The sequence below is a fragment of the Carcharodon carcharias genome, chromosome 3 (genome assembly GCF_017639515.1).
Source record: "Carcharodon carcharias isolate sCarCar2 chromosome 3, sCarCar2.pri, whole genome shotgun sequence".
Lineage (NCBI taxonomy): Eukaryota > Metazoa > Chordata > Chondrichthyes > Lamniformes > Lamnidae > Carcharodon > Carcharodon carcharias.
Genome location: NC_054469.1, coordinates 100,703,098 through 100,727,688, shown reverse-complemented (window position 1 = coordinate 100,727,688; position 24,591 = coordinate 100,703,098). Strand labels below are relative to the sequence as shown.

The window sequence follows — 24,591 nt, the reverse complement described above, 5'->3', positions numbered from 1 at the left end:
CACACAGAAACTCAGCCTCAAAGACTCACGGACTGTCTCTCCCTTGCCTGTAACTTTAGGCAAGAAAACCATGGTCATGGGACAAGGTTTTGCATCACCATCCATGATCACACTAAATAACACCCTGCTGGAAGCGGTTAGCAAATGCTGCTATTTTGGGTCCACAGTGACAACCTGTTCCTTGATGCACAGCTATAGGGAAAGCAGTTACCACCTTTGGCAAACTCGTAAAATGTGCATGGGATAACAGCAAGTTGACCCTTAGGACAATGCTGATGGTTTGTAGGGCCTGTGTTCTCAGTAACTTGCTGTATGGCTGTGGGTGACTTACAGCTACAAAGAAGCTCAATAATTTCCATCTTTGCTGCCTGTGGCTCATAACAGATATACCCTCGCAGGAAAAATCATGAGTGTGGCAGTCCTCTCAAAAGGCACACCTCCCACGTGAGTTGGCACCAATCAAAGAGGCAACTTCCATTGATTGGGCCCATCCACAGGCTGGAAGATGGTTGTGCACCCGAGGATCTTCTGTATGGTGAGATAGTTGGAGCCAGACAACCAGAGTGGTGCCCAAAGCTCTGCTTCAAGGATTCTTGCAAGCATAACATGAAGGCCCTAAACATCAACTATCGCTGGTGAAAGAGGGAAATGGCAACACCTTCGGTGGGCTGGCTTGCACCACCATGATGACCAGTGGCTACTGTAGGGGAGGGTCGGGGCGGGGTGGGAAAGGGAAGGAGGGAGGGCGGGAAGGGAAAGAGGGGAGAAGGGGGTGTTCATTTCTCTTTTCTATCTTTCTCACCCTGTAGGAATTAGTTTTTACTCCAGTACAGGGAAAGGAGCTAGCTGTTTGGTGAGTATCTGATAAATGGTTAAGACCTATTCCATCCCTAAAGTTTAAAGGAGTACACAAATTGGTGGTAAAGTTAATATTTTAAAAAGCAACACAAATAAGTGAATAACATAATTAAGTAATTATTTAAAACAATTAAAGATGGCAGAATAGGTGATGTATCAAGGCTAAGCACATGGCTCAAACACTGGCGTGCGAGAAGTGGCTTCCAGTTTGTGGGGCACTGGCACCAGTACTGGGACTAGTATTATTGCAGATTGTATTAACTAGAGAAGTAGCGGGGGTTTTAAACTAAATAGTGGGGCAAGGGATCAAATGCAGAAACATGTGGTATTTCAAAGAGTAGAGACAAAGTAAGAGAGAAAAGTAGTAATATAGGGAATGAGAGTAGGAGAATAGCAGGAAGGGGCAGAGAGAAAAACCCAAGAATATACTAAGAATCAAGACTAGTTGTTACAAAGATAACAAAAATACAAATCTAAGGGGCTCTGTATCTGAATATGCATAGTGTGCATAACAAAGCAAACAAATTATAAGCGCACATTGAAATAAATAAATATGATCTAATAGCCATTACAGAGATGTGGCTGCAGGATGAGAAGGATTGGGTCCTGAATTGAGAGGTATATGACATTCAAGAAGAATAGATTTGTGCAATAGTTAAGAGATATCCTTGGTTCAGGAGATCAGGATATAGAATCTGTTTGTGTGGAGATGAGGAATTATAGGGGAAAGAAGTAACTAGTGGGAGCAGTCTAGAGGCCCCCTAATAGTAACCACAACGTAGGACTAAATATACAAGAAGAAATATTGGGTGCTTGTGACAATAATCATGGGTGACTTTAATCTACACAAACTGGAAAAATCATATTGGCAGTAATAGCTTGGATGAGGAGCTCATAGAACACTTTCGAGATAGTTTCCTAGAGCAGCACATTCTGGAACAAACCAGACAGCTGGTTATATTAGACTTGGTGTTGTGTAATATGACAGGATTAATTAACAATCTCAAGGTAAAGGTACATCTAGGTAGCAGCAACAACAATATGATTGAATTTTACATCCAATTTGAAAGGGAGAAGATTGAGTGTAAGACTAGTATTTTAAACTTAAATAAGGGAAACTATGTGGACATGAAAGCTGAGCAAGGTGAAGTGAACTGCAATACTAACCTAGGGGACAGATCAATAGAGAAAGACATTTAAGGGGATATTTCAGAGTACTCAGAAAAAGTACGTCCCTACAATAAGGAAAAATTCTAAAGGGAGGACCCACTGTCTGTGGTTAACTAAAGAAGTCAGGGAGACCATCGAACTTAAGGAAAAAGCATATAATTGCGCAAGGATGAGTGGTAGGTCAGATATTTGGTCAGCATATATGACTAAAAGGTTAATCAGGAGAAATAAATTAGAGTTTGAGAAGAAGCTAGCTAGAAATGTAAAAATGAATAGCAAGAGTTTCTACAGGTATTTAAACAGGAAAAGTGTATATAAAATAAGTGTTGATGCTCTAGAGAGAGAGGATGGGGAGTTAATAGTAGATAATAAGGAAATGGCAGATGACATAAACAATTATTTGCTTCTGTATTCACTATAGAGGATACAAAAAACATTCCAGTAATAGCTGCAAATCAGGAGGTGGAGGAGAGAGAGGAACTTGGTGAAATTACAATCACTAGGAAAGCGGTACTGAGCAAACCAAGGGAGCTGTGGGCCGACAAGTCTCTGGGTCCAGGTGGAATTCATCCTAGGGTCTTAAAAGAGATGGCTAATGAGGTAGATGATGTGTTGGTACTAATTTTCCAAAATTTGCTAGATTCTGGAAAGATTCCATCAGACTGGAAAGTAGCAAAAATAACCCTTCTATTCAAGAAGAGAGGCAGGCAGAAAACAGGAAACTATACACCAGTTAGCTTGACGTCTGTCATGGGCAAGATGTCAGAGTCAACCATTAAGTAGGTTATAGCTGGACACTTAGAAAAACACAAGGTAATTGGGAAGAGTCAACAAGGTTTGGTGAAAGGGAAATCATGTTTAATCAACTTAGAGTTCTTTGAAGGAGTAACATGTGCTGTGGATAAAAGGGAGCCTGTAGATTTAATATACTTGGAATATCAAAGGTTATTGAAAAAACAAAAGCTCATGATATAGGGGTAATATATTAACATGGATAGAAGATTGGGTGGCTGGCAGAAATTAGAGTGTGCATCTTTGTCTGATTGGCAAGATGTTATGAGTGGAGTCCCACAGGGGTCTGTACTGGGGCCTCAACCTTTTACAATTTTCATCAATGACTTAGATAAGGGGAGCGAAGGTATGGTAGCTAAATTTGCAGATGACACAAAGATAGGTAGGGAAGTTTGTTGTAAAGAAGGCATAAGGAACTTGCAGGTGGATGTCGATGACTTGAGTGGGCAAAAATCTGGCAGATGGAGCCAGATGTGGGAAAATGTGAAGTTGTTCACTTTTGGCAGGAAGAATGAAAAAGCAGAGTATTATTTAAATGGAGAAGGACTGCAGAATTCTGAGGTGCAGATGGACCTAGGTGTTCTACAGCATGTAATCAAGGCGGCTAATGGCATGCTACCTTTATTATGAGAGGAACTGAACATAAAAGGAAGGATCTTATGCTTCAGTTATACAGGGCATTGGTGAGACCAGATCTCAAATACCATATGCAGCTTTGGTCTCCTTATTAAAGAAAGGATGTAAATGTGCCAGAGGTGGTTAAGAGGAGGTTTACTACATTGATACCTGGAATGAGAAGGTTGTCTTATGAAGATAGGTTGTACAGGCTGAACTTGTTTCACGTGAGTTTAGAAGAGTGAGAGGTGACTTGATTGAAGTATATGAGTTCCTGAATGGTCTTGACAAGGTGGACGCGGAAAGGATGTTTCTTCCTGTGGGTGAGGCCAGAACTAGGGGGCACTCTTTTAAAATTGGAGGTTGCCCTTATAGACCAGAGATAAAGAGAATTTGTTTCCCTTAGAGGGTTGTGCGACTTTGAAACACTCTGCCTCAGAAGGAAACGGAAGTGGGGTCATTGCACATTTTTAAGGCAGAAGTAGATAGATTCTTGTTAGGCAAGGGAATCAAAGGTTATCAGGGGTAGATGGAAACATAGAACTCAAAACACAAACAAATCAGCCGTGATCTTATTAAATGGCAGAGCAGGCTTGAGGGGCCGAATTTCCTATGTTAACTACTGTGTAAATTTACACATTACTTCTAAACTTTATTCAATTCAGTTCAAAAGCCTACCTGTACATCTTATTCCTAAACAAATGCCAATGTTCCCTTCTTTTTCTTTTCATTATTTTAAGACACTTTGCTTTCTTTTAGATCGTCTCAGCATTATATTCAGATGTTGGTCTAGTTGGAATCTAAACCTGGGCAACATTAGATCAAATTCTAAAAGGATACTTTCAAAGCCGCCTACAGCACTGTATGATGACACAATACATCCTCTATGGGTCTTTCATATTCATATTGTTGTGTATGGGGAGAGGTGGTGGAATACTTTTCCCCTTCTCCCTCAACTCTCAGTTGTTTGTAACAAGGCACATATTCTTAGAGGGTGCTTTTAAAACCCTTTTGGGTGTTTCGACTTTTAATAATAGACACAAAGACGACTTTCTAGTCAAGTTTAAATCAAAAGAAAAAAATAAACGTTTATTCACAAACAGCCGGAATGTAAATGCAATGAAAGCAGTCACTCCCTCAAGCACAGAGACCCAGACACACATAACAAAAGATAGATCCTAGAGACAAAGCATGCATTTAGGTTATTAACAGAATAACAAGAAGCAAAATCACATGTTTAAATTAGTTTTTTATGATGCAGGCATTGTAGATCTGATGGATTCTCTCTCATGGCTTTTTGAAGGTAAAAATGGAGGTTGAAAATTTCTAGGTTCCACATGGAGGTGTGGCTGAGTTTCCGTAAAGATGAATCTTTGCAGATGAAGATTAACCCCTCACTAGGTTGACTGGTTGTATTTAGGCAGTGCTCCTTTCTTCTTGCTGGAGGGTGATCCTCTTGTGTCTTGTTGGTTTTCATAAGACGGAGAAGTAGGCCATTTGGCTCATCGAGTCTGCTCTGCCATTCAATGAGATCATGGCTGATCTGATAATCCTCAACTCCACTTTCCTACCTTTTCCCCATAACCTTGATTCCCTTACTGATTAAAAATCTGTCTATCTCAGCCTTGAATATACTTAACAACCCAGTCTCTACAGCCCTCGGCCATAAAGAATTCCACAGATCGACTACCCTCAAAAGAAATTCCTCCTCATCTCTGTTTTAAATTGGTGCCCCCTTACTCTGAGATTATGCCGTCTGGTCCTAGGCTCTCCCACAAGGGGAAACAACCTCTCAGCATCTATCCTGTCAAGCCCCCTAAGAATCTTATATGTTTCAATAAGGTCACCTCTCATTCTTCTAAACTCCAATGAGTACAGGCCCAGCCTACTCAACTTCTCATATGAAAATCCCTCCATCCCTGGGATCAACCTAACGGACTTTCTCTGGACTGTGTCCAATGCCAATATATCTTTCCTTAGATAAGAACCAAAATTGTTCACAGTATTCTAGGTGTGGTCTAATTAGTACCTTGTATAGTTTCAGCAAGACTTCCCTATTTTTATACTCTATTCTCTTTGAAATAAAGGCCAACATTCCATCTACCTTACCTATTACCTGCTGAACTTACACGTTAGCTTTTTGGGATTCATGCACGAGGAGCCCCAAATCCCTCTGTGCTGCAGCTTTCTTCAGTCTTTCTCCATTTAAATAATATTCAGCTCCTCTATTCTTCCTGCTAAAGTGTATAACCTCACACTTTCCCACATTATATTCCATCTGCCACATTTTGGCCCATTCAGTTAATCTGTCTATATCCCTCTGTAGTCATCCTCACCACTTGCCTTCTCACCTATTTTTGTGTCATCTGCAAACTTGGCGATAGTACATTCATTTCCCTCATCCAAGTCATTAATATATATTGTAAATAATTGTGGCCTCAGCACTGATCCCTGCAGCACTCCACTAGTTACAGGTTGCCATCCTGAAAATGCCCCCCCGTAACTCAACTCTCTGTCGCCTATTCGTTAGCCAGTCCTCTATCCATGCTAATATACTACCCCCAACACCATGGGCACTTATCTTAAATAGCCTTATGTATGGTACCTTATCAAACGCCTTTTGGAAATCCAAATATATTACACCTATTGGTTACCCTTTATCTACCCTGCTTGTTACCTCCTCAAATAATTCTAATAAATTTGTCAGACATAATTTCCCTTTCATGAAGCGCTGACTGCTTGGTTAGATTGTGTATTTCTAAATGCTCTGCTATTATATCCTTTGTAACAGATTCCAACATTTTCCCAATGATAGATGTTAAGCTAACTGGCCTACGGTTACCTGTTTTTTGTGTCTCTCCCTTTTTGAATAAGGGTATTACGCTGGCAATTTTCCAATCCTCTGGGACTTTTCCAGAATCTAAGGAATCTTGGATTATTGCCAGTGAATCCACTATCTCTGCAGTTATTTCCTTTAATATCCTAGGATGCAACCCATCAGATACAGATGACTTATCGGCCTTTAGTCCCATTAGTTTCCCTAGTACTTTTTATCTAGCGATAGTTATTGTATTAATTTCTTCCCCCTCTTTTTCCATGATTATTTCGTATTTTTTGGTAAGCTATTAGTGTCTTCTACCGTGAAGACTGATGCAAGGTATGTATTCAACCCCTCTGCCATTTCCCTGGTTCCCCATTATTTCCCCAGCCTTATTTTCTAAGGGGCCTATATTGGCTTTGGCCTCTCTCTTCCTTTTTATATATTTAAAAAAGCTCTTACTGTCCATTTTATATTGCTTGCTAGTTTACCCTCAAAGTTTATTTTCTCCCTTTTTTTGGTAATTTTCTGTTGGTTTTTAAAACTTTCCCGATCCTCTGGCTTACCACTAATCTTTGCCATTGTATGCCTTTTCTTTCACTTTGATACTATCCTTACCTTCCTTAGTTAACCATGGTTAGTTTATCCCCATCCAGATTGAGTTGGCCCTGATTGGGCCTTGAAATAAGATGTTATCTGAAGTCAGTTTCGATCATGTGACCACACGATCATTACTTCCACTATCCACACAAATGATTTGAAGTTAGAACCCATTGCTACACAATGGGGAATGAATGGTGGCCGTTCACACCTGCTTGTGACAAACTCTGAGTTTCGAGTTCACAGATACTGAGACTGGGGGATAAAATTGTCTGAGTATGTAATGTACAGGAACTCAAATACAATGGGGCTGTAAATTCCATAAGTTGCCTCATATTTTGCACGTCCATTCAAGGGAGACTCCTCCACCTGTGGACATTTGCATTTTAATGATTTACCAGAAGCAGGTGCAGACAGCAGTTAATCCTCGTCCATCTAGAAACCACAAAGTAGTCACTTGACTTTCTGGTAGCCATTTTGGGAGAGCAGAGTGTCTATTATTCTGTGCCTTCCTTTTCTTTTTAAAAATGCAGAGTCCACATTGAATGGAGTTTGTATCTTGAAAGTTATGAATATGACATGCCCTCGCTGGGCATAACCTTTCACATTTCTGATAATCACAACTAATAATTCCACACTTTAAACTTTTACATGAATTTTAACTTTAACCTAAATTAATATTACTGGTAAAATCATTTTATAAAAGTCCAGTACTAGCATACAAACACCAACTTACTGGATGCAACACAGGGTTTTCAGACACAACTCAAGTGACAGCATTGCAACCCAAAGACCAAACTATGATAGTTACAGATTGAATCATATCTTTCATTATCAAAGCTATTAATTTATCCTCTAAAAGAGGCAGAAGCAACTAAAAACACTGCTTCAGATACATTTGCAGCATGAATATTTTATGTGACTAGAGCATGCAAAATAATGTATTTCCCAAGTCTGTTCTGAAAGCAGTTTTGATTTACTCCTCTTATCCAATTTCTGACCAAATTCCATAGAATTGACAGTTATCTCAACGTCTCTTTGAACAGCTTAAAGGTAGGGAAAATAAGAACGTTTTCACATGGTATATGCATATATCATGAAAAGAATATCATATCTGCAAAACAATTAACATGAAGGCAGTTTTAGGAGTGACATTTAGATTAGAAAATAACAAACTGTAAACTGATAATGAACCATATGTAGCACTAGTTTATTCCAGAGTGACAAGCTTCAAAATGGAATATGTATTTAAACCACACAAGTCCAAGGCCAAAGATAAATATTTTTACAGCTCCATAAGTAACATGGAATTGTGCCCAAAGGCACAATAGAACATAATCACAACATTCCAAAGAAGACAGTTCAACTTCAATCTAGAAATTACAAATCATTTGACCCAACATCTGTAATAAAAGAAATGCTTACAAGCAATATATGAATGTTCACCAAATAAGGTAAGACTGTAAGGGTAGTCTGTAAGGATTTAGAAGTAATAAATCTTGCAGCAGTAACAAGTTAGCTACCACTTGGGTACTTAATGTATTGGTTTTGGACTAATAATCCATAGGCCTGGACTAATAATCCAGAAAACAAGAATTTAAATTCCATAATGGAAACTTGAGAGTTTTCGTTCAGTTGAAAAGATTTATTAAATGTTGTAAAAAGTCAACTGCTTCAGCAATGACCTTTAGGGAAGGAAATCTGCCATGCTTACCTGGTCTGCTCTAAATGTGATACCAATCGCACATTTATGTGGTTAATTCTTAACAAGTAGACCACTCCACAGCAATTCAGCTAGGCAGCCCACCAACACCACCTCAGGGCAACTAAGGATGTGCAATAAAAATGACAGCCTTGCTGAAGGTGCCCATATCCCAAGATAAATAGAAAACATTAGGGCTACCCAATGGATGCAATTAAGATTTTTCAGAAGCTGTATAATAAAGCTTCACTCGCAAGATTTCAAAAATGGTGTTAATTATTTATTGCTTATTGTATTGACAGTATCCAGCCAGAATTGAAAACTGTCTTAGATATAGAAATCAGGGGGGGACCCTGTTGGGGTTGGTGGTGGGGGGGGTTGGGTTGGGCGGGAGTGGGTGCAGGCGGGCACATAGCCGATTGCCACCTGCGATCGACTGTGCGCCGCCATTTTACATGAGCAGGCCAATTAAGGCCCGCCCAGCATAACACACACACAGAAGTGCTGAGCGATCCTTTTGCGGGCCTTTTGCCTCAGAGTTTAGTTTGATTTGTCCCTTCATGTGACAGTGTCACATGAGCTGGGGCATGTCAAAGAATTTTATTAAAAATTTTTATTAAACTTTAAAAGCCTTCATGAAACCTCATCCCGCCATGGATGAGGTTTCATGATAAATGTGATGGCCACCTGGGCTCTTCGCCTGCCCGCCAACCTTAAGGTTGGATGGGCAGCTCAATTAATTATTTTAATTGATATTTAAATGGCCTTAATAGGCCTTTGACAGTTTGGCGGGCACGCAGCTGGCTCCGGTACGCGTCCGCCGAACTGAAGATCTGAATGACGCGCAGTGACATCAGGATGCATGTCCGATGTTACCATGCGTTATTTTATGTGTCGGTGAGTGGGGCCCGCCCCCGCACACCAACCCGAAGATTCTGGCCCAGGTGAGGATGATAAATGGAAAAATTCTGAGAAGTGGAAAAGGTCTATTGCTTTCCCTGCAACAAGTGTTGAGAACCATATGCCAGCAGACTCATTATCTTATTTATTTTCTAAAACCTTCAAGAGATGATAGCCCCAGAGAAGCCTCTGACCCTGGACATATTTGTTGGAAAGGTCTGCTAAAGTCAGGGTGGAAATTTGCAACATTAGGCCATGGAGGTCTGTTGCATTATGGAAGTGCCAAAAGCTTCAAGTTTCTGGTATGAAACAAAATAAAATCAGAATATTTCTTCCTGGACTCTGGGATCTGTGCATGGCAAAGCATGTAGGGCCATAACACAGATCCTTGGCAGCAGCATCATCATCATCATCCTCCCACTGTTGGCTTTTGAACGCTGGACACTCATCTAACAGGTATCCCATGTTGATCATTCAATCAGAACAAATGATGGACCGAGTTTTCATCATTTTAAAATTAGAATGTGCTTGTCTACAATAGGACAGGTAAATTTTAGCTACTGAGCCTTTCCCCCGTAGAGGAGAGGGAGGGTGACAAGAATGCAGGAGGCATGACTCTAAGCTTATGAGGCTTTATCTGCCAGAAAGCTGGCAGGAACAGGCTGCAAAATGTAGGCCTACAGAAATCAGACAATAAATCTGAAGTTTGAAAATGCATTCACCAAAGTAGGCTAAATTAAAGTGCGAACAGCAGGGATGACTAAACCTCCTGGTCCCAAGGTCATAACTAAGTCTCTGACAGCTGCTTAGGTCAAGGTGAATTCTTCTGTGGCTAGGTTGTATCTGGAATGTCATCCAGCTGGCAATTTCCCAGAGCTAAATCTTGCTCTTTTAAATTTCAAAATCTTGAGAAACATTGTCACCAAGGAATGGCCACAAAGAAGAAAGTTCACTGACACAGAGTTTAGCCTGAACAGAGACAATGACTAAGGACCTACAGATCTATGACCATTTTTTGTGACAACAGAGGTCCCTCTATTAGATGTGCAATGCACCTTTATGGCCAAGGCACTGTTCTAAGAAACCTTAGACGAAGCCACAAAGCATTCCAACAGCTACTTCACTTGTTTAAGAGCTGAAAGAAATACACTGTAAGGTTATAGAAGCGGTCAATGTTTTTGCTGCAGCAATGAGGTGGCGCTGAGTCCACATGTATTAGCTTGGTCCTGAGACCCATGATCCCCTCTCTGATCCAGACTGTTTCTACTACTTAGTTTTGATATGGAAACCAAATCCAAATTCACACTTGGTGTGTAGATGTTATGCATCAAACAAAGCTCTCCTTTTCTCTCAGATGATCTTTCATCACTTCAGTCTCCTTTGCCATATCCTTGGGTGGATTGAGGTAATTTTTATATTCTTTAAAAGTATGCTTGACTGTAAAGCAACAGACAGATAACATGGAAGTTAGAAAGAACGGTTACAGACTAATGCAGACTTCTTTGATATTGACAGTTTAAGGGTGCAAGACACCACTGAGTGCACAAACATGTTCATTCAGGCTCCATCAGCCCAGCTATGTCAGATCAAAGTGGAAAATATATTAGTCCTTATATAGATAGTGTGTGATGCTAATCTAAGCAGCCTCCATGTTAATGTCAGATATCCTGGGACCTGATTTGACTGAAGATGAGCTTGAATTTAACTAGAAAACAAATTTAATGATGCTCAACACAGGTTAAACTGGATTAAAAAGTGCTTGTAGTTCATCCGAGATAAAAATGCTGCCAATAAGCAGCAGTTAGAGCCACTAAAAAAAAAACTGGTTCAGTGCAGAAAAACAGGATTGACTTTTTCTTCTGGGAATCAACAGCAAAATATTGGCCTGTATTTTATCAGCCCTTTGGACTCAGGCTAGGAGATGGAAGGGGTGATACATTACAGCAGAAGATGTTCCTGTCGCCACAGGATGATACCAAATGTGTGAACAGCGCGAGCATCCAGTTAAGATAAATAATTGCCCACTTTATGATCCCTCTGAATTTTACCAGCATCAGAACAAACTCCTGCCATGTGGTAAATCTGCCAGCTTGGGGTCCTTCCCTTCCTGAGGCTCTGGCGGGTCCAACAGACGGCAATGGAGCTGCTACTACCCAGCAACCAAGAATGTGCAAGATAGAAAAGTGGTCATGATTGAACCGAAGAACAGAAATTTCACGGCATTACATTTTCTGATACATCCATGCCCTTGTGCAATTACAAAGCTTTACTCATCCTTTTTGATGCAACCCCTGTGGCTTCAGCAGATCCCCAATCTAACTGCTGAGAGTCCTCTAGATTTTGAAGCTCATGAGGGCCCAACCTAAGATTATTCTACCTGTACACCTGGTCATCAGGAGAAGAGGCAGTAGTTGTCAGGTATCTTCATTGCCATCACTCTGCTGGAGAGCACTGTGGCACAGATCAGTGTGATGGTGTAAGGCCAAGGCTAAGCTATTTGACATCCTATTTAAGGCAGCAGACATGTTGGCATCCAGAGTCTACATGGTCGCAATCAAGGCATTCATGGAGTCATGTGATTGTCACATTTGATGATCTACAAAGTTGGCCACTCTAAGCCTGCAAGAAGACATCATCGCAAAATGCAAAGTCAACACATTCAGAATTGAGGGAAACTTCTCCATTCTCTCTGCAATCATGGTCAGTGTGCTTGAAAGGTCTGCTAGTATATCATACATTCTCTGCTGTAGCTCAATGATTATCCTTTTAATTAACAGCCTTCCAAGGAGGGTACAGCAACTGTGTCCAACTGAGAAGGGCTTGGGAAGGACTACGTCAGCTGAAATGGACCCTCCACTGCTCTCCCTGCCAACACCATTTGCTTTTGCTCACTTGAAGTGTAAGTCATGAGCTGAAAACCCAACTACTTGCCTTATTCATCCAATTAAAGTGCAAGGATCTAAAATGGTGCATGGTACCTATGAGTGACGTGGCAACCTCAGAAGACAATAAACCTTTGAGGATTTGTCATCCATGACGTCCATGGATACCTTCTGTACATGTGAAGGCCTACCTTGCTGCGAGTTGGAGCGGATCTGCGTGAGACAGTCGGGAGCGGAGGAGCGCCTATAAATATAGACCGGGGATTGCAGAGTGGCCTGCCTTGCTGGGAGTTGGAACGGAGCGGACCTGAGACACACAGTTGGGTGCTGAGGAGCACCTATAAATACAGACCGGGGATTGCAGAGCGGCCTGCCTTGCTGGAAGTCTGAATGGAGAGGACCTGCGGGAGACAGTGGGGAGCTGAGAAGTGCACTGTTTCAGCTGCAGTCTGGGAAAAAGAGAAAAAAAGCAACTGTGACATCACAGGAAGCTAGTGAGCTGTGGGGCGTGGGAGCTTTCGGACAACAAAGTGATCCATGACAAACATGTCTGCAGGAAGTGTAAGCAGCTTGAGGAATTCTGGATCAGGATTATTGATCAGGATTACTGATCTGGAAGCCGAAATGCAGACACTGCGCAACATAAGAGAGGGGAAGAAATACTTGGATACTTTGTTCCAGGAGACAGTCACACCTCTTAGAAGAGGATCATCTGTTTTGGTCAGCAGTGAGGGATGGGGGATGTGACTGTCAGTGAAGCAGGTAATGGGACCAAGCAGAGAGTAGTGGAGGAGCCTCAGACTTTGCAACTGTCAAACAGGTTTGAGGTGCTCACAACCTGTGACGATTAAAGCGAAGTCTGCAAGGCGCAGGAGCTGACAGGCCATGGCACTGTGGTATAGGAAGCTGTTCAAGCGGGGGGAGCAAAAAGGAAAGTAGTGGTAGTAGGGGATAGTATAGTGAAGGGGATTGACACTGTTTTCTGCAGGAAATAGCGAGAGTCCAGATGGCTATGTTGCCTGCCCAGTGCCAGGGTTCAGGACATCTGCTTAGGGCTGGAGAAGGACTTGCAGTGGGAGGGGGAGGATCCAGTTGTTGTGGTTCACGCAGAACTAGGAAAAAGGTTCTGCAAAGTTAGTATGAGGAGCTAGGTACCAAATTAAGAAGCAGAACCTCAAAGGTAATAATCTCTGGATTATTACCTGGGCCACGTGCAAACTGACATAGGGCAAATAAGATTAAAGAGACGAATGCATAGGTCAAAGACTGGTGTGGGAGAAGTGGGTTCCGATTTGTGGGGCACTGGCATCAGTGCTGGGGAAAGTGGGGGCTGTACTGTTGGGGCAGTTTACACTTGAACCATGCTGGGGCAAGCATCCTCGCAAATTGCATTACTAGGGTAGTAGAGAGACTTTAAACTAAACAAGACGGGTGAGGAGTCAAGCTTGGGTAGAGGTAGCAATTCAAAGTGTGGAGTCAAGGCAGTAGAGCAAAATAGTAATATGAGAAATAAGGGTTAGAGAATGGCAGGAAGGGGCAGAGAGAAAAAGACTTAAGAATACATCAACAGTCCAGACCAGATGTTACAATGATAACAAAAAGACAAACTGAAGGCTCCTATCCAAACGCACATAGTATTCATAACAAAGTAAATGAATTGATGGCCAACATTGAAATAAATAAATATAATCTGATAGTAATTACAGAGACATGGCTGCAGGACAACAAAGATTGAGTCCTTAATATTGAGGGGTACATGACATTCAAGAAGAATAGAAAGCTAAGTTAATGTGGAGGGGTAGCACTGTTAAGTATTGGTGCAATAGTTAGAGATGATCTTGGCTTATGAGATCAGGATGTAGGATCAGTGTGGATGGAGATGAGGAAAATTAGGGGAAAAATGTCATTAGTGGGAGTGTTCTACAGGCCCCCTAACAGTAACCACAGTGTAGGACAAACTATTCAAGATAAAATAATGTGTGCTTGTGATAAAGGGATGGCAATAATCACGGGTGAACTTAAGCTACGCAGATCGGAAAAATCAGATTGGCAATAGTAGCCTGGATAAGGAGTTCTTAGAATGCTTTTGAGATAGTTTCTTAGAGCAGCATGTTCTGGAACCAACCAGAGAGCAGGTTATATTAGATTTGGTATTGTGTAACGTGACAGGATTAATTAATGACCTCAGGGTAAAGGCAACAGTGACCACAATATGATTGAATTTTACATCCAGTTTGAAAGGGAGAAGAGTGGATCTAAGGCTAGTGTCTTAAATTTATATAAGGGCAACTATGTGGGGATGAAAGCTGAGCTGGCTGAAGTGAACTGGGAAACTAGGCAAGAGGATTAATCAATAGAGAAGCAGTGGCAAACATTTAAGGGGATATTTCAGAGTATTCAGAATAAATACATTCGTATTATAAATAAAAATTCTAAGGGGAAGACCTACTTTCCGTGGTTAACTAAAGTAGTTAAGGAAAACATCAAACTTAAGGAAAAAGCATACAATTCTGCAAAGATGAGTGGCAAGACAGATGATTGGGCAGACTTTAAAGAAAGGCAAAGAATGACTAAAAGGTTAATCAGGAGAAAGAAATGAGAGGAAGCTAGCTCGAAATTTAAAAATGGATAGCAAGAGTTTCTACAGGTATTTAAAAAGGAAAAGAGTTAGTAAAGTGAGAGTTGGTCCTCCAGAGAGAGTGACCATGGGGAGTTAATGGACAAATCCAACCCGGCCAATTACCACCCCATCAGTCCGCTCTTGATCATCAGTAAAATAATGGAAGGGGTCATCAACTGTGCTATCAAGCGGCACTTACTTAGCAATAACCTGCTCACTGACGCTCAGTTTGGGTTCCACCAGGGCTGCTCAGCTCCTGACCTCATTCAAACATGGTTCAAACATGGACAAAAGAGCTGAGCTCCCAAGGTGAGGTGAGAGTGACTACCCGTGACATCAAGGCAGCATTTTACTGAGTGTGGCATCAAGGAGCCCTTGCAAAACTGGAGTCAATGGGAATCAGGGGGAAAACTCTCTGCTGGTTGGAGTCATACCTAGCACAAAGGAAGATGGTTGTGGTTGTTGGAGGTCAGTCATCTCAGCTCCAGGACACTGTAGGAGTTCCTCAGGGTAGTGTCCTCAGCCCAACCATCTCTTGCCGCTTCATCAATGACCTTCCTTCCATCATAAGGTCAGAAGTGGGGAAGTTCGCTGATCATTGCACAATGTTCAGCACTATTCGTGACTCCTCAGGTACTGAAGCATATCCAAATGCAGCAAGACCTGGACAATATCCAGGCTTGGGCTGACATTCACACCACACAAGTGTCAGGATATGATCATCTCCAACAAGAGAGAATCCAACCATTGCTCCTTGATGTTTAATGGCATTACTATCACTGAATCCTGCAGTATCAGCATCCTGGGGGTTACCATTGACCAGAAACTGAACAGGACTAGCCATACAAAAACTGTGATTACAAGAGCAGGTCAGAGGCTAGGAATCATTCGACAAGTAACTCACCTCCTGATTGCCCAAAACCTGTCCACCATCTACAAGGCATTGGTCAGGAGTGTGACTGAATACTCTCCACTTGCCTAGATGAGTGTAGCTCCCACAACACTCAAGAAGCTTGACACCATCCAAGACAAAGCAGTCCACTTGACTGGCACCACATCCACAAACATTCACTCCCTCCACCACCGATGCACAGTAGCAGCAGCGTGTACTGTCTACAAGATGCACTGCAGGAATTCACTAAGGCTCCTCAAACAGCATCTTCAAACCCACGACCACTACCATCTAGAAGAATAAGGGCAGCAGACAGATGGGAAGACCACCATCTGGAAGTTCCCCTCCAAGTCACTCACCATCCTGACTTGGAAATATATCTTCATTCTTTCCCTGTCACTGGGTCAAAATCCTGGAACTCTCTTCCTAAGAGCAGTGTGGGTGTACTACACCACATGGACTGCAGCGGTTCAAGAAGGCAGCTCACCGCTAGTTTCTCAAAGGCAACTAGGCATGGGCAATAAATGCTGGCCCAGCCAGGAAGCCCACATTCCGTCAAAGAATAAAAAAAAGAGATAATAAGGAAATGGCGGAAAAATGAACAAATATTTTGCTTCTGTGTTCACTATAGGGTATACAAAAATCATTGCAGGAATAGCTGCAAATCAGGAGGGAGAGAGGAACTTGGTGAAATTGAAATCACTAGGGAAACGGTACTGAGCAAATTGATAGAGCTGCGGGCTGGCAAGTCTCCGGGTCCAGATGGATTACATCCTAGGGTCTTAAAAGAGGTGGCTAATGAGGTAGTCGCCGCGCTGTTGTTAATTTTCCAAAGTTCACAAGATTCTGGAAAAGTTCCATCAGACTGGATAGTAACAAATATAACCCCTCTATTCAAGAAGGGAGGGGGGGAGAAAACAGGAAACTACAGGCCCGTTAGCTTGATGTCTATCATGGGGACGTTGTTAGAATCAATCATTAAGGAGGTTATAGCTGAGCACTTAGAGCTCAAGGCAATCTGAAAGAGTTAGCATGGTTTTGTGAAAGGAAAATCACGTTTAACCAACTTATTGGAGTCTTTTGAAGGAGTAACATGCGCAGTGGATAAAGGGGAACCTTTGGATGTTCTGTACTTGGATTTCCAGAAGGCACTTGATAAGGGGCCACATCAAAGATTATTGTGGAAAATAAAAGCGCATGGTGTAGGGAGTAACATATTAGCATGGATAGAAGGTTGGCTGGCTGGCAGAAGGCAGAGAGTATGCATAAATGGGTCTTTTTTGGATTGGCAAGATGTGACGAGTGGAGTCCCACAGGGGCCTGTGCTGGGGCCTTGACTTTTTACGATTTACATCAATAACTTAGAAAAGAGGTGTGAAGACATAGTAGCTAAATTTGCAGATGATACGGTCAAGAAGGTATAATAATGTCTATAATGTTATTGGAAATTATTTTAAAATAGTGATTAGTGGTGTGTGTGTGTGTGTATGTGTGTGGCTTAATTGGATTAAAGCCAGATGGTCTAGAGGCATTGGTATATAGAAGAGAAGTAGGTTTGAAATAGTAATTAGATAAACATAGGGAAATAGAAGGTGAGGTCTAAAGAGGGTAATTTGCATTTTAAATAGACCATTCAATAGAGTGGATGAAATAGTACACCTAACCAGGTGAAGCTCAAAAACAATGTGTTTATTTTTTTAAACCTAAGTGAAGTGGGTATTATGAAAGGGTTTTATTTTTAGAAGATTTATTGTAAAAAAAAAACCTAGTGACAATGAGAATTCGCCTTCAAGAGAGAAAAATATCCATAAAGGAACAGAAGGTTGTTGGTAAAAGGAGGAGGGGATTCTAAGATCTAAAGCCTCCAGCCTGTAAGCCTCAAGTCTTTCTGCAAGGAACCAGAGCTGAAATAAACTCATTTTGAATGCAACTGTGCAGGGTGTGCTTTGCTAGGCGTCAGTTTAAATCTGTGTTTTACTGTTGCCTTACCGGGGGGGGGTCTAACGGAGAGTCAGATTAATTAGGGGATTTTTGTAGTTATTATAGTAGTAATTTTGTAGATATATGTATGCGCTTACGATCTTTCTTTTTTAGTAAATATTTAATTTAGTTTTATAAAAAGCCTCTTGAGACTTGGTGGTCTTATTACTACAGAATTCAAAGCCTGCATCTCGAAACATACAAATTGCAAAAATGGGTTATAACAGTTGTTTCAAGTTTCCCTCTGGGATTTGAACAACTCAGCTTTTACCATCGGCTGTGCCATAAGAACACAATGATAGGTAGGAAAGTATGTTGTGAAGAGGACATGAGGAGGCTGCAGATGGATACAGATAGATTGAGTGAGTTGGCAAAGATCAGGCAAATGGAGTTTAATGTGGGAAAACATGACGTTGTTCACTTTGGCAGGTAGAATAAAAAAGTAGAGTATTACTTAAATGGAGAACGGCTGCAGAATTCTGTGGTACAGCGGGATGTAGGTGTTCTAGTACATGAGTCACAAGAAGTTAGTATGCACTTACAGCAAGTAATTAAGAAGGCTAATGGAATGCTACCCTTTATTACGAGAGGGATTAAACATAAAAGTAAGGATGTTATGCTTCAGTTATACAGGTCATTGGTGAGACTGCACCTCCAATACTGTATGCAGTTTTGGTCTCCTTATTTAAGGAGGGATGTAAATCCATTAGAGGCTGTTCAAAGGAGGTTTACTAGATTGATACCTGGAATGAGTGGGTTGTCTTACGAGGAAAGGTTGGACAGGCTGGACTTGTTTCCATTGGAGTTTAGAACACTGAGGGGTGATATGATTGAAGTGTACAAGATCTTGAACACCTTGACAAGGTGGACATTAAAAGGAGGTTTCCTCTTGACAGTGAGTCCAGAACTAGGGGGCACTATTTTAAAATTAGGAGTTGCCCTTTTAGGACAGAGATGAGCAGAATTTTCTTTTCTTTCGGAGGGTCGTGAGACTTTGGAACACTCTTTACCTCAGAAGGTGGTGGAGGCAGGGTCACTGAATATTTTTAAGGCAGAGGTAAATAGATTCTTGTTAGGCAAGGGAATCAAAGGTTATCAAGGTTAGATGGGAACATGGAAATCGAAACATAAACAGATCAGCCATGATCTTACTGAATAGCGGAGCAGGCTCAAGGGGCTGAATGGTCTACTCCTGTTCCTATCTCTTATATTCTTATGGAGGAGAGAGAAGATATAAATTAGCACTGGCAAGATAAGAATTTTGCAACTTATTATGTAGAGGATTATATTTTACTCGCTGTTGAAAGGACATCAATATAACTGGGTGCTGCATGACATGCCAGGCAATGACCATCTCCAACAAGAGAGAATCTAACCATTGTCCCTTAATATTCAACGGAATTACCATCACTGAATCCTCCACTATCAACATCCCGGGGTTACCATGGACCAGGAACTGAACTGGACTAGCCATGTAAATACTGTAGCTACAAGAGCAGGTCAGAGTCTAGGAATCCTGCAACCAAGTAACTCACCACCCGACTCCCCAAATCCTGTCCACCATCCACAAGGCATAAGGCATTGATGGAATACTACCCACCTGCCTGGATGAGTACAGCTCCCACAACATTCAAGAAGCTTGACACCATCCAGGACAAAGCAGCCTGCTTGACTGGCACCACATCCACAAACATTTACTCTCTCCACCACCAATGCATAGTAGAAGCAGTTATTGGGAAAGTGATCACTAGAACTTTGTGGTTCTAGTGCCAGGGTCTCCAGAGCATTACCCTGGGTCTCTGGAATACCAGTCCAGTGACAGTACCACTATGCCACCGCCTCCCTCTAAATGCAATGTAAACTCAAGTATTTAAAGGGCCAATCCAGAGGTGCAGTTTTTAGGAGCTTTCAGTTTGAAGCAACAGAGGCAAGACTTTCTGGATGGAATCAGGCTGATCAAAGGTAGCTTTCAGGACAGGACCCGGTTTTCAGGTCCTTCCGGATTGTGGACGCCGGATAAGGAGTCTGGTATCTGTATGAATATAGCTCTTATAGTTAAAAAAACAGTTAACTTACTTAAGACAGCGAAGACTTCATTAAGACCTACCGAACAGTATCAAACACCCTACAACACTGACCTTTAAATCAAATTTTATGTTTGTTTCATCCATTCACGTGGATGTTAAGGATTTCCTTCTGTTATTTGAGGCAGAACAGGTAGTTCTCTGATGTTATAGTCAATATTCAACAAGAAGTGTAATTTAAAAAAATGATTTATGGAAGATTCCTCCCTAATCTCTCTCTCTCTCTCTCGTCCCCAGAGTTTTTTGGATGGTTGACTCCCTGCCATGTCATCAGTGTCACACACAGCTAACCATGGGGGGGGGAGAAATGGCAGCAGCCTGTGACAACTCTCAATTTTTCAAACCATATGGAGAAATGCACAACTTCCACTTGCCAAATGACCACACACATGCAGCCAAACCAAAAAGATCACCAGAGGGCAGGGCTGAACTTGCATTTCCTGTTGCCATTCGTGCCTGAAGTACTTAATGCTAGCTGTGAAAAATGGGAAATGGAGCATCTCACTTCATTGGAGAATAACATTTTCTTATTAATATTTAGAGAAACAAAATTCTGAAGTTTAGGTTTTATAAAGGCTAATATCTTCATCAAGAGATTACAATCTAACAATGGTTTTCATAAATTTGTTTTAGCTAAAATCAAATTTTGCTTTGTATAATGAATTTCAAAAGTTCAAACATAAAACAATTGAAATTGACACTCACCCAGAAATATCAGAATAAATAGCTGTATCCACAAAGTAGGTTGGTAGCAGATGGCAAACTAGGAGGAGGATGGCCATGAAGTTCTCTCCTTGTGTCAACCAGAGGTCTATCACTGCTGGCATAGCAGCCCAATAAGTTCCCAGAAATGGGACTGCTCCAAGGGTGGCTGCTAGAGCTGACAAAAGAATGGACAATTGGATTTTTAAACCAAGGATAACTTTACTACAGGTTTTTAAGTTGAAACCTAAAGGAATACTTATCTTTAGGTTAGTCGTTACAGTTGGATGCCCTCAAAGCCATGTTCCAAATGAGAAACCCAAATGCCTAGGGATTTACCTTTAGCGTGGCCTAAATGTACATGATCTTCCAACTTTTTCTAGATTTAACATCAAAAAATGAGTATCTCACTGAAATTTGGAGCTAGTTATATCTCCTTCTAACAGATGCACAGCATGATGACATAAATGCTATGCTCATCTTCATAAATGCTATCCATTTTGCTAACATCCCTGAACATGGGCATGGTATTTGTACTGTTCAGGTTACCAAGGGACAGACCATCAATATCGGTTTTCAAACTAAGGTTCAGCTGTTTTCAATAATGATATCACTCCAGTGTTGATTTTTAAAGAGACGTATCAGATCAGGTTCAAAGGAAGTCCTTTGGATAATTATCCATCCTTTCTAGGTTGGGACACCACCCATAAAACATCTCAATTAACAGAAACCAAATGAGCAATGTAATATGTAGGTATAGTAGCCTAGTGAACCTATGATATTGAACTAGCAACTGATATTACCACTAGGCTGCACAGCCACACAGCAACCTGAAAAGGGATTGCGTCAGCTTTGTTCCACATCTGTGCTAGAGGTACAGATACACAAGTGGCCATTTTGGTGAGAAAATTAAACATTTAAATTAGTGGTATAGCCTGCAGAGTAGTGGGGCTTGATAATTTGCACCTTCCTCCCATCCCGGTTGTAACAATGTCCTCCAAAATGGCCTAGCAAGCCACTTAGTTGTATTAAACCAATACAAAATCTAAAAGGAATGAAACCAGATAACCACCTGGCATTGACTGAGGCCGGAAACGAAAACAGCAAACCCAGCCCTGTCAACCCTGAAAAATCTTCCTTACTAACATCAGGGGGCTTGTACCAAATCTTGGAGAGCTGTCCCACAGAACATTCAAGCAACACCTGACATAGTTATATTCACAGAATTATTCCTTACAGGCAATGTCCCAGACACCACCATCATCATCCTTGGGTATGTCCTGTCCCACCAACAGGACAGACCCACCAGAGTTGGTGGCACTGTGGTATACAGTCAAGAGAAGGCTGCCCTGGAAGTCCTTAACATTGACTCTGGATACCATGAAGTCTCATGGCATCAGGTCAGACATGGGAAAGGAAACCTCCTGCTTATTACCACTTACCGCTTCCCTTCAACTGATGAATCAGGACTCCTCCACGTTGAACACCAAATGGAAGAAACACCAAGGGTGGCAAGGCCACAGAATATACCCTGGGTGAGAGACTTCAATGTCCGTCACCAAGAGTGGCTGGGTAGCACCATTACTGACCAAGCTGGCCAAGTCCTAAAAGACTTAGCTGCTAGAGTGGGTCTGTGGCAGATGATGAGGGAACCAACAAGAGGGAAAACCTTACTTGAACTCATTCTCACCAATCTACCTGTTGCAGATGCATCAGTCCATGTCAGTGTTTGTAGGACTGACCACCGTACAGTCCTCATGGAGACGAAGTCCCACCTTCACATTGAGGACACCCTCCATCATGTTGCATGGCACTACTACTGTGCTAGATGGGATCAATTTCAAATAAATCCAGCAACTCAAAACTGGGCACTCATGCGTTGCTGTGGGTCATCATCAGCGGAACCACAATCTGTAACCTCCTGGCCCGGCATATCCCCCACTCTACCATTACCACCAAGCCAGGGGATCAACCCTGGTTCAATGAAGAGTGTAGGAAGGCATACCAGGTGCAGCACCAGGCATTACTAAAAAATGAGCTATCAATCTGGTGAAGATTACTTGCATGTCAAATAGCAGAAGCAGCATGTGAACGACAGTGCTAAGCGATCCCACAGCTAATGCATCAGGTGTAAGCTCTGCAGTCCTGCCACATCAAGTCGTGAATGGTGATGGACAATTAAACAACTAACAAGGAGGCAGCGGCTCTACAAATATCCCCAGCCACAATGATGGGGGAGCCCAACACATCAGTGCAAAATACAAGGTTAAAGCATTTGCAACAATCTTTAGCTAGAGGTGCTGGGTGGATAATCCAGCTCAGCCTCCTCCTGTGGTTCCCAGCATTACAGATGTCAGTCCTCAGCCAATTCGATTCACTTCATGCGATATCAAGAAAAGGGTGGAGGGCACTGGATACTGCAAAGGCTATGGGCCCTGACAACATTCTGGAAATACTACTGAAGACTTGTGCTCCAGAACTAGCTGTGTCGCTAGTCAAGCTGTTCCAGTACAGCTACAACACTGGCATCTACCTGGCAATGTGGAAAATTGCACAGGTATGTCTTGTCCGGAAAAAGCAGGACAAATTCAACCTGGCCAATTAAGGTCCCATCAGTCTACTCTCGATCATCAGCAAAGTGATGGAAGATGTCATTGACAGTACTATCAAGCGGCAGTTGCTCAGCAATAACCTGCTCTCTGATGCTCAGTTTGGGGTTCCGCCAGGGCCACTAAGCTCTTGATCTCATTGCAGCCTTGGTCCAAATATGGACAAAAGGGCTAAAGTCAAGAGGTGAGGTGAGAGTGATTGCCCTTGACATAAAGGTCACATTTGATGCAATGTGGCAAAACTTAAGTCAATTGGAAACAGAGGGAAAATTCCTGGTTGGAGTCATTCCTAGCACAAAGGAAGATGGTCGTAGTTCACAGAATCTTAATGGCACAGAAGAAGGCCATTTGGCCCATCGTGTCTGCACCGGCTCTCCAAATGAGCATTATGACCTAGTCCCATTGCCCTGCCTTTTCACCGTGTCCCTGCACCTTGTTACTATTCAAATAATCATCTAATGCCTTCTTGAATGCCTTGATTGAACCTGCCTGCACCACACTTCCAGGCAGTGCATCCCAGACCCGAACCACTCATTGTGTGAAAAAGTTTTTTCTCACGTTACATTTGCTTCTTTTGCAAATCACTTTAAATCTGTGCCCACTCGTTCTTGATCCTCTTACAAGTGGGAGCAGCTTCTCCCTAACTACTCTGTCCAGCCCCCTCATGATTTTGAAAACTTCTATCAAGTCTCCTCTCAGCCTTCTCCTCTATAAGGAAAACAGTCCCAACTTCTTCAATCTATCCTCAAAGCTGAAGTTTCTCATCCCTTGGACCATTCTTGTAAACCTCTTCTGCACTCTTTCCAATGTGTTCACATTCTTTCTATAATATGGTGCCCAGAACTGTACACAATATTCCAGCTGAGGTCTTATATAAATTCAGCATAACCTCCCTCCTCTTGTACTATATGCCCCTATTAATAAAGCCCAGGATACTATATACTTTATTAACTGCTCTCTCCAACTGTCCTGCCACCTTCAATGATCTATGCACATATACACCCAAGTCTTTCTGCTCCTGCACCCCCTTCAAAATTCCACCCCTTATTTTATATTGTCTGTCCATGTTCCTCCTACCAAAAAGTGTCACCCCACACTCCTCCACATTGAACTTCATCTGCCACCTCTCTGCCCACTCCACCAATTTGTCTATGTCCACTTGAAGTTCCACACCATCTTCCTCATGGTTCACAACACTCCCAAGCTTCATATCATCCACAAACTTTGAAACTGTCCCCTGCATACCAAGATCTAGATCATTAATAGGTATCAGGAAAAGCAAGAGTCCCAATATCAACTGCTGGGGAACTCCACTACAAACCTTCCTCCAGCCCGAAAAATATCCATTGACCATTACTCTCAGCTTC

General features: G+C 42.0%; 1 protein-coding gene across 5 annotated transcripts in view; it reads right to left on the bottom strand.

Annotated features, from left to right (window-relative positions):
- Positions 1-24,591, bottom strand: part of tmem245 (transmembrane protein 245) — a 211,362-nt gene that overhangs the window by 9,898 nt on the left and 176,873 nt on the right. For all 5 annotated transcript variants that reach the window (XR_005942605.1, XM_041183861.1, XM_041183864.1 and 2 more), the window contains one exon: positions 20,619-20,793. Coding sequence is in view for 4 of the 5 variants with exons in the window: in XM_041183861.1 (XP_041039795.1) it covers positions 20,619-20,793 (175 nt within the window). In the remaining variant the exon portion in view is untranslated. The remainder of the gene's footprint in view (positions 1-20,618; positions 20,794-24,591) is intronic.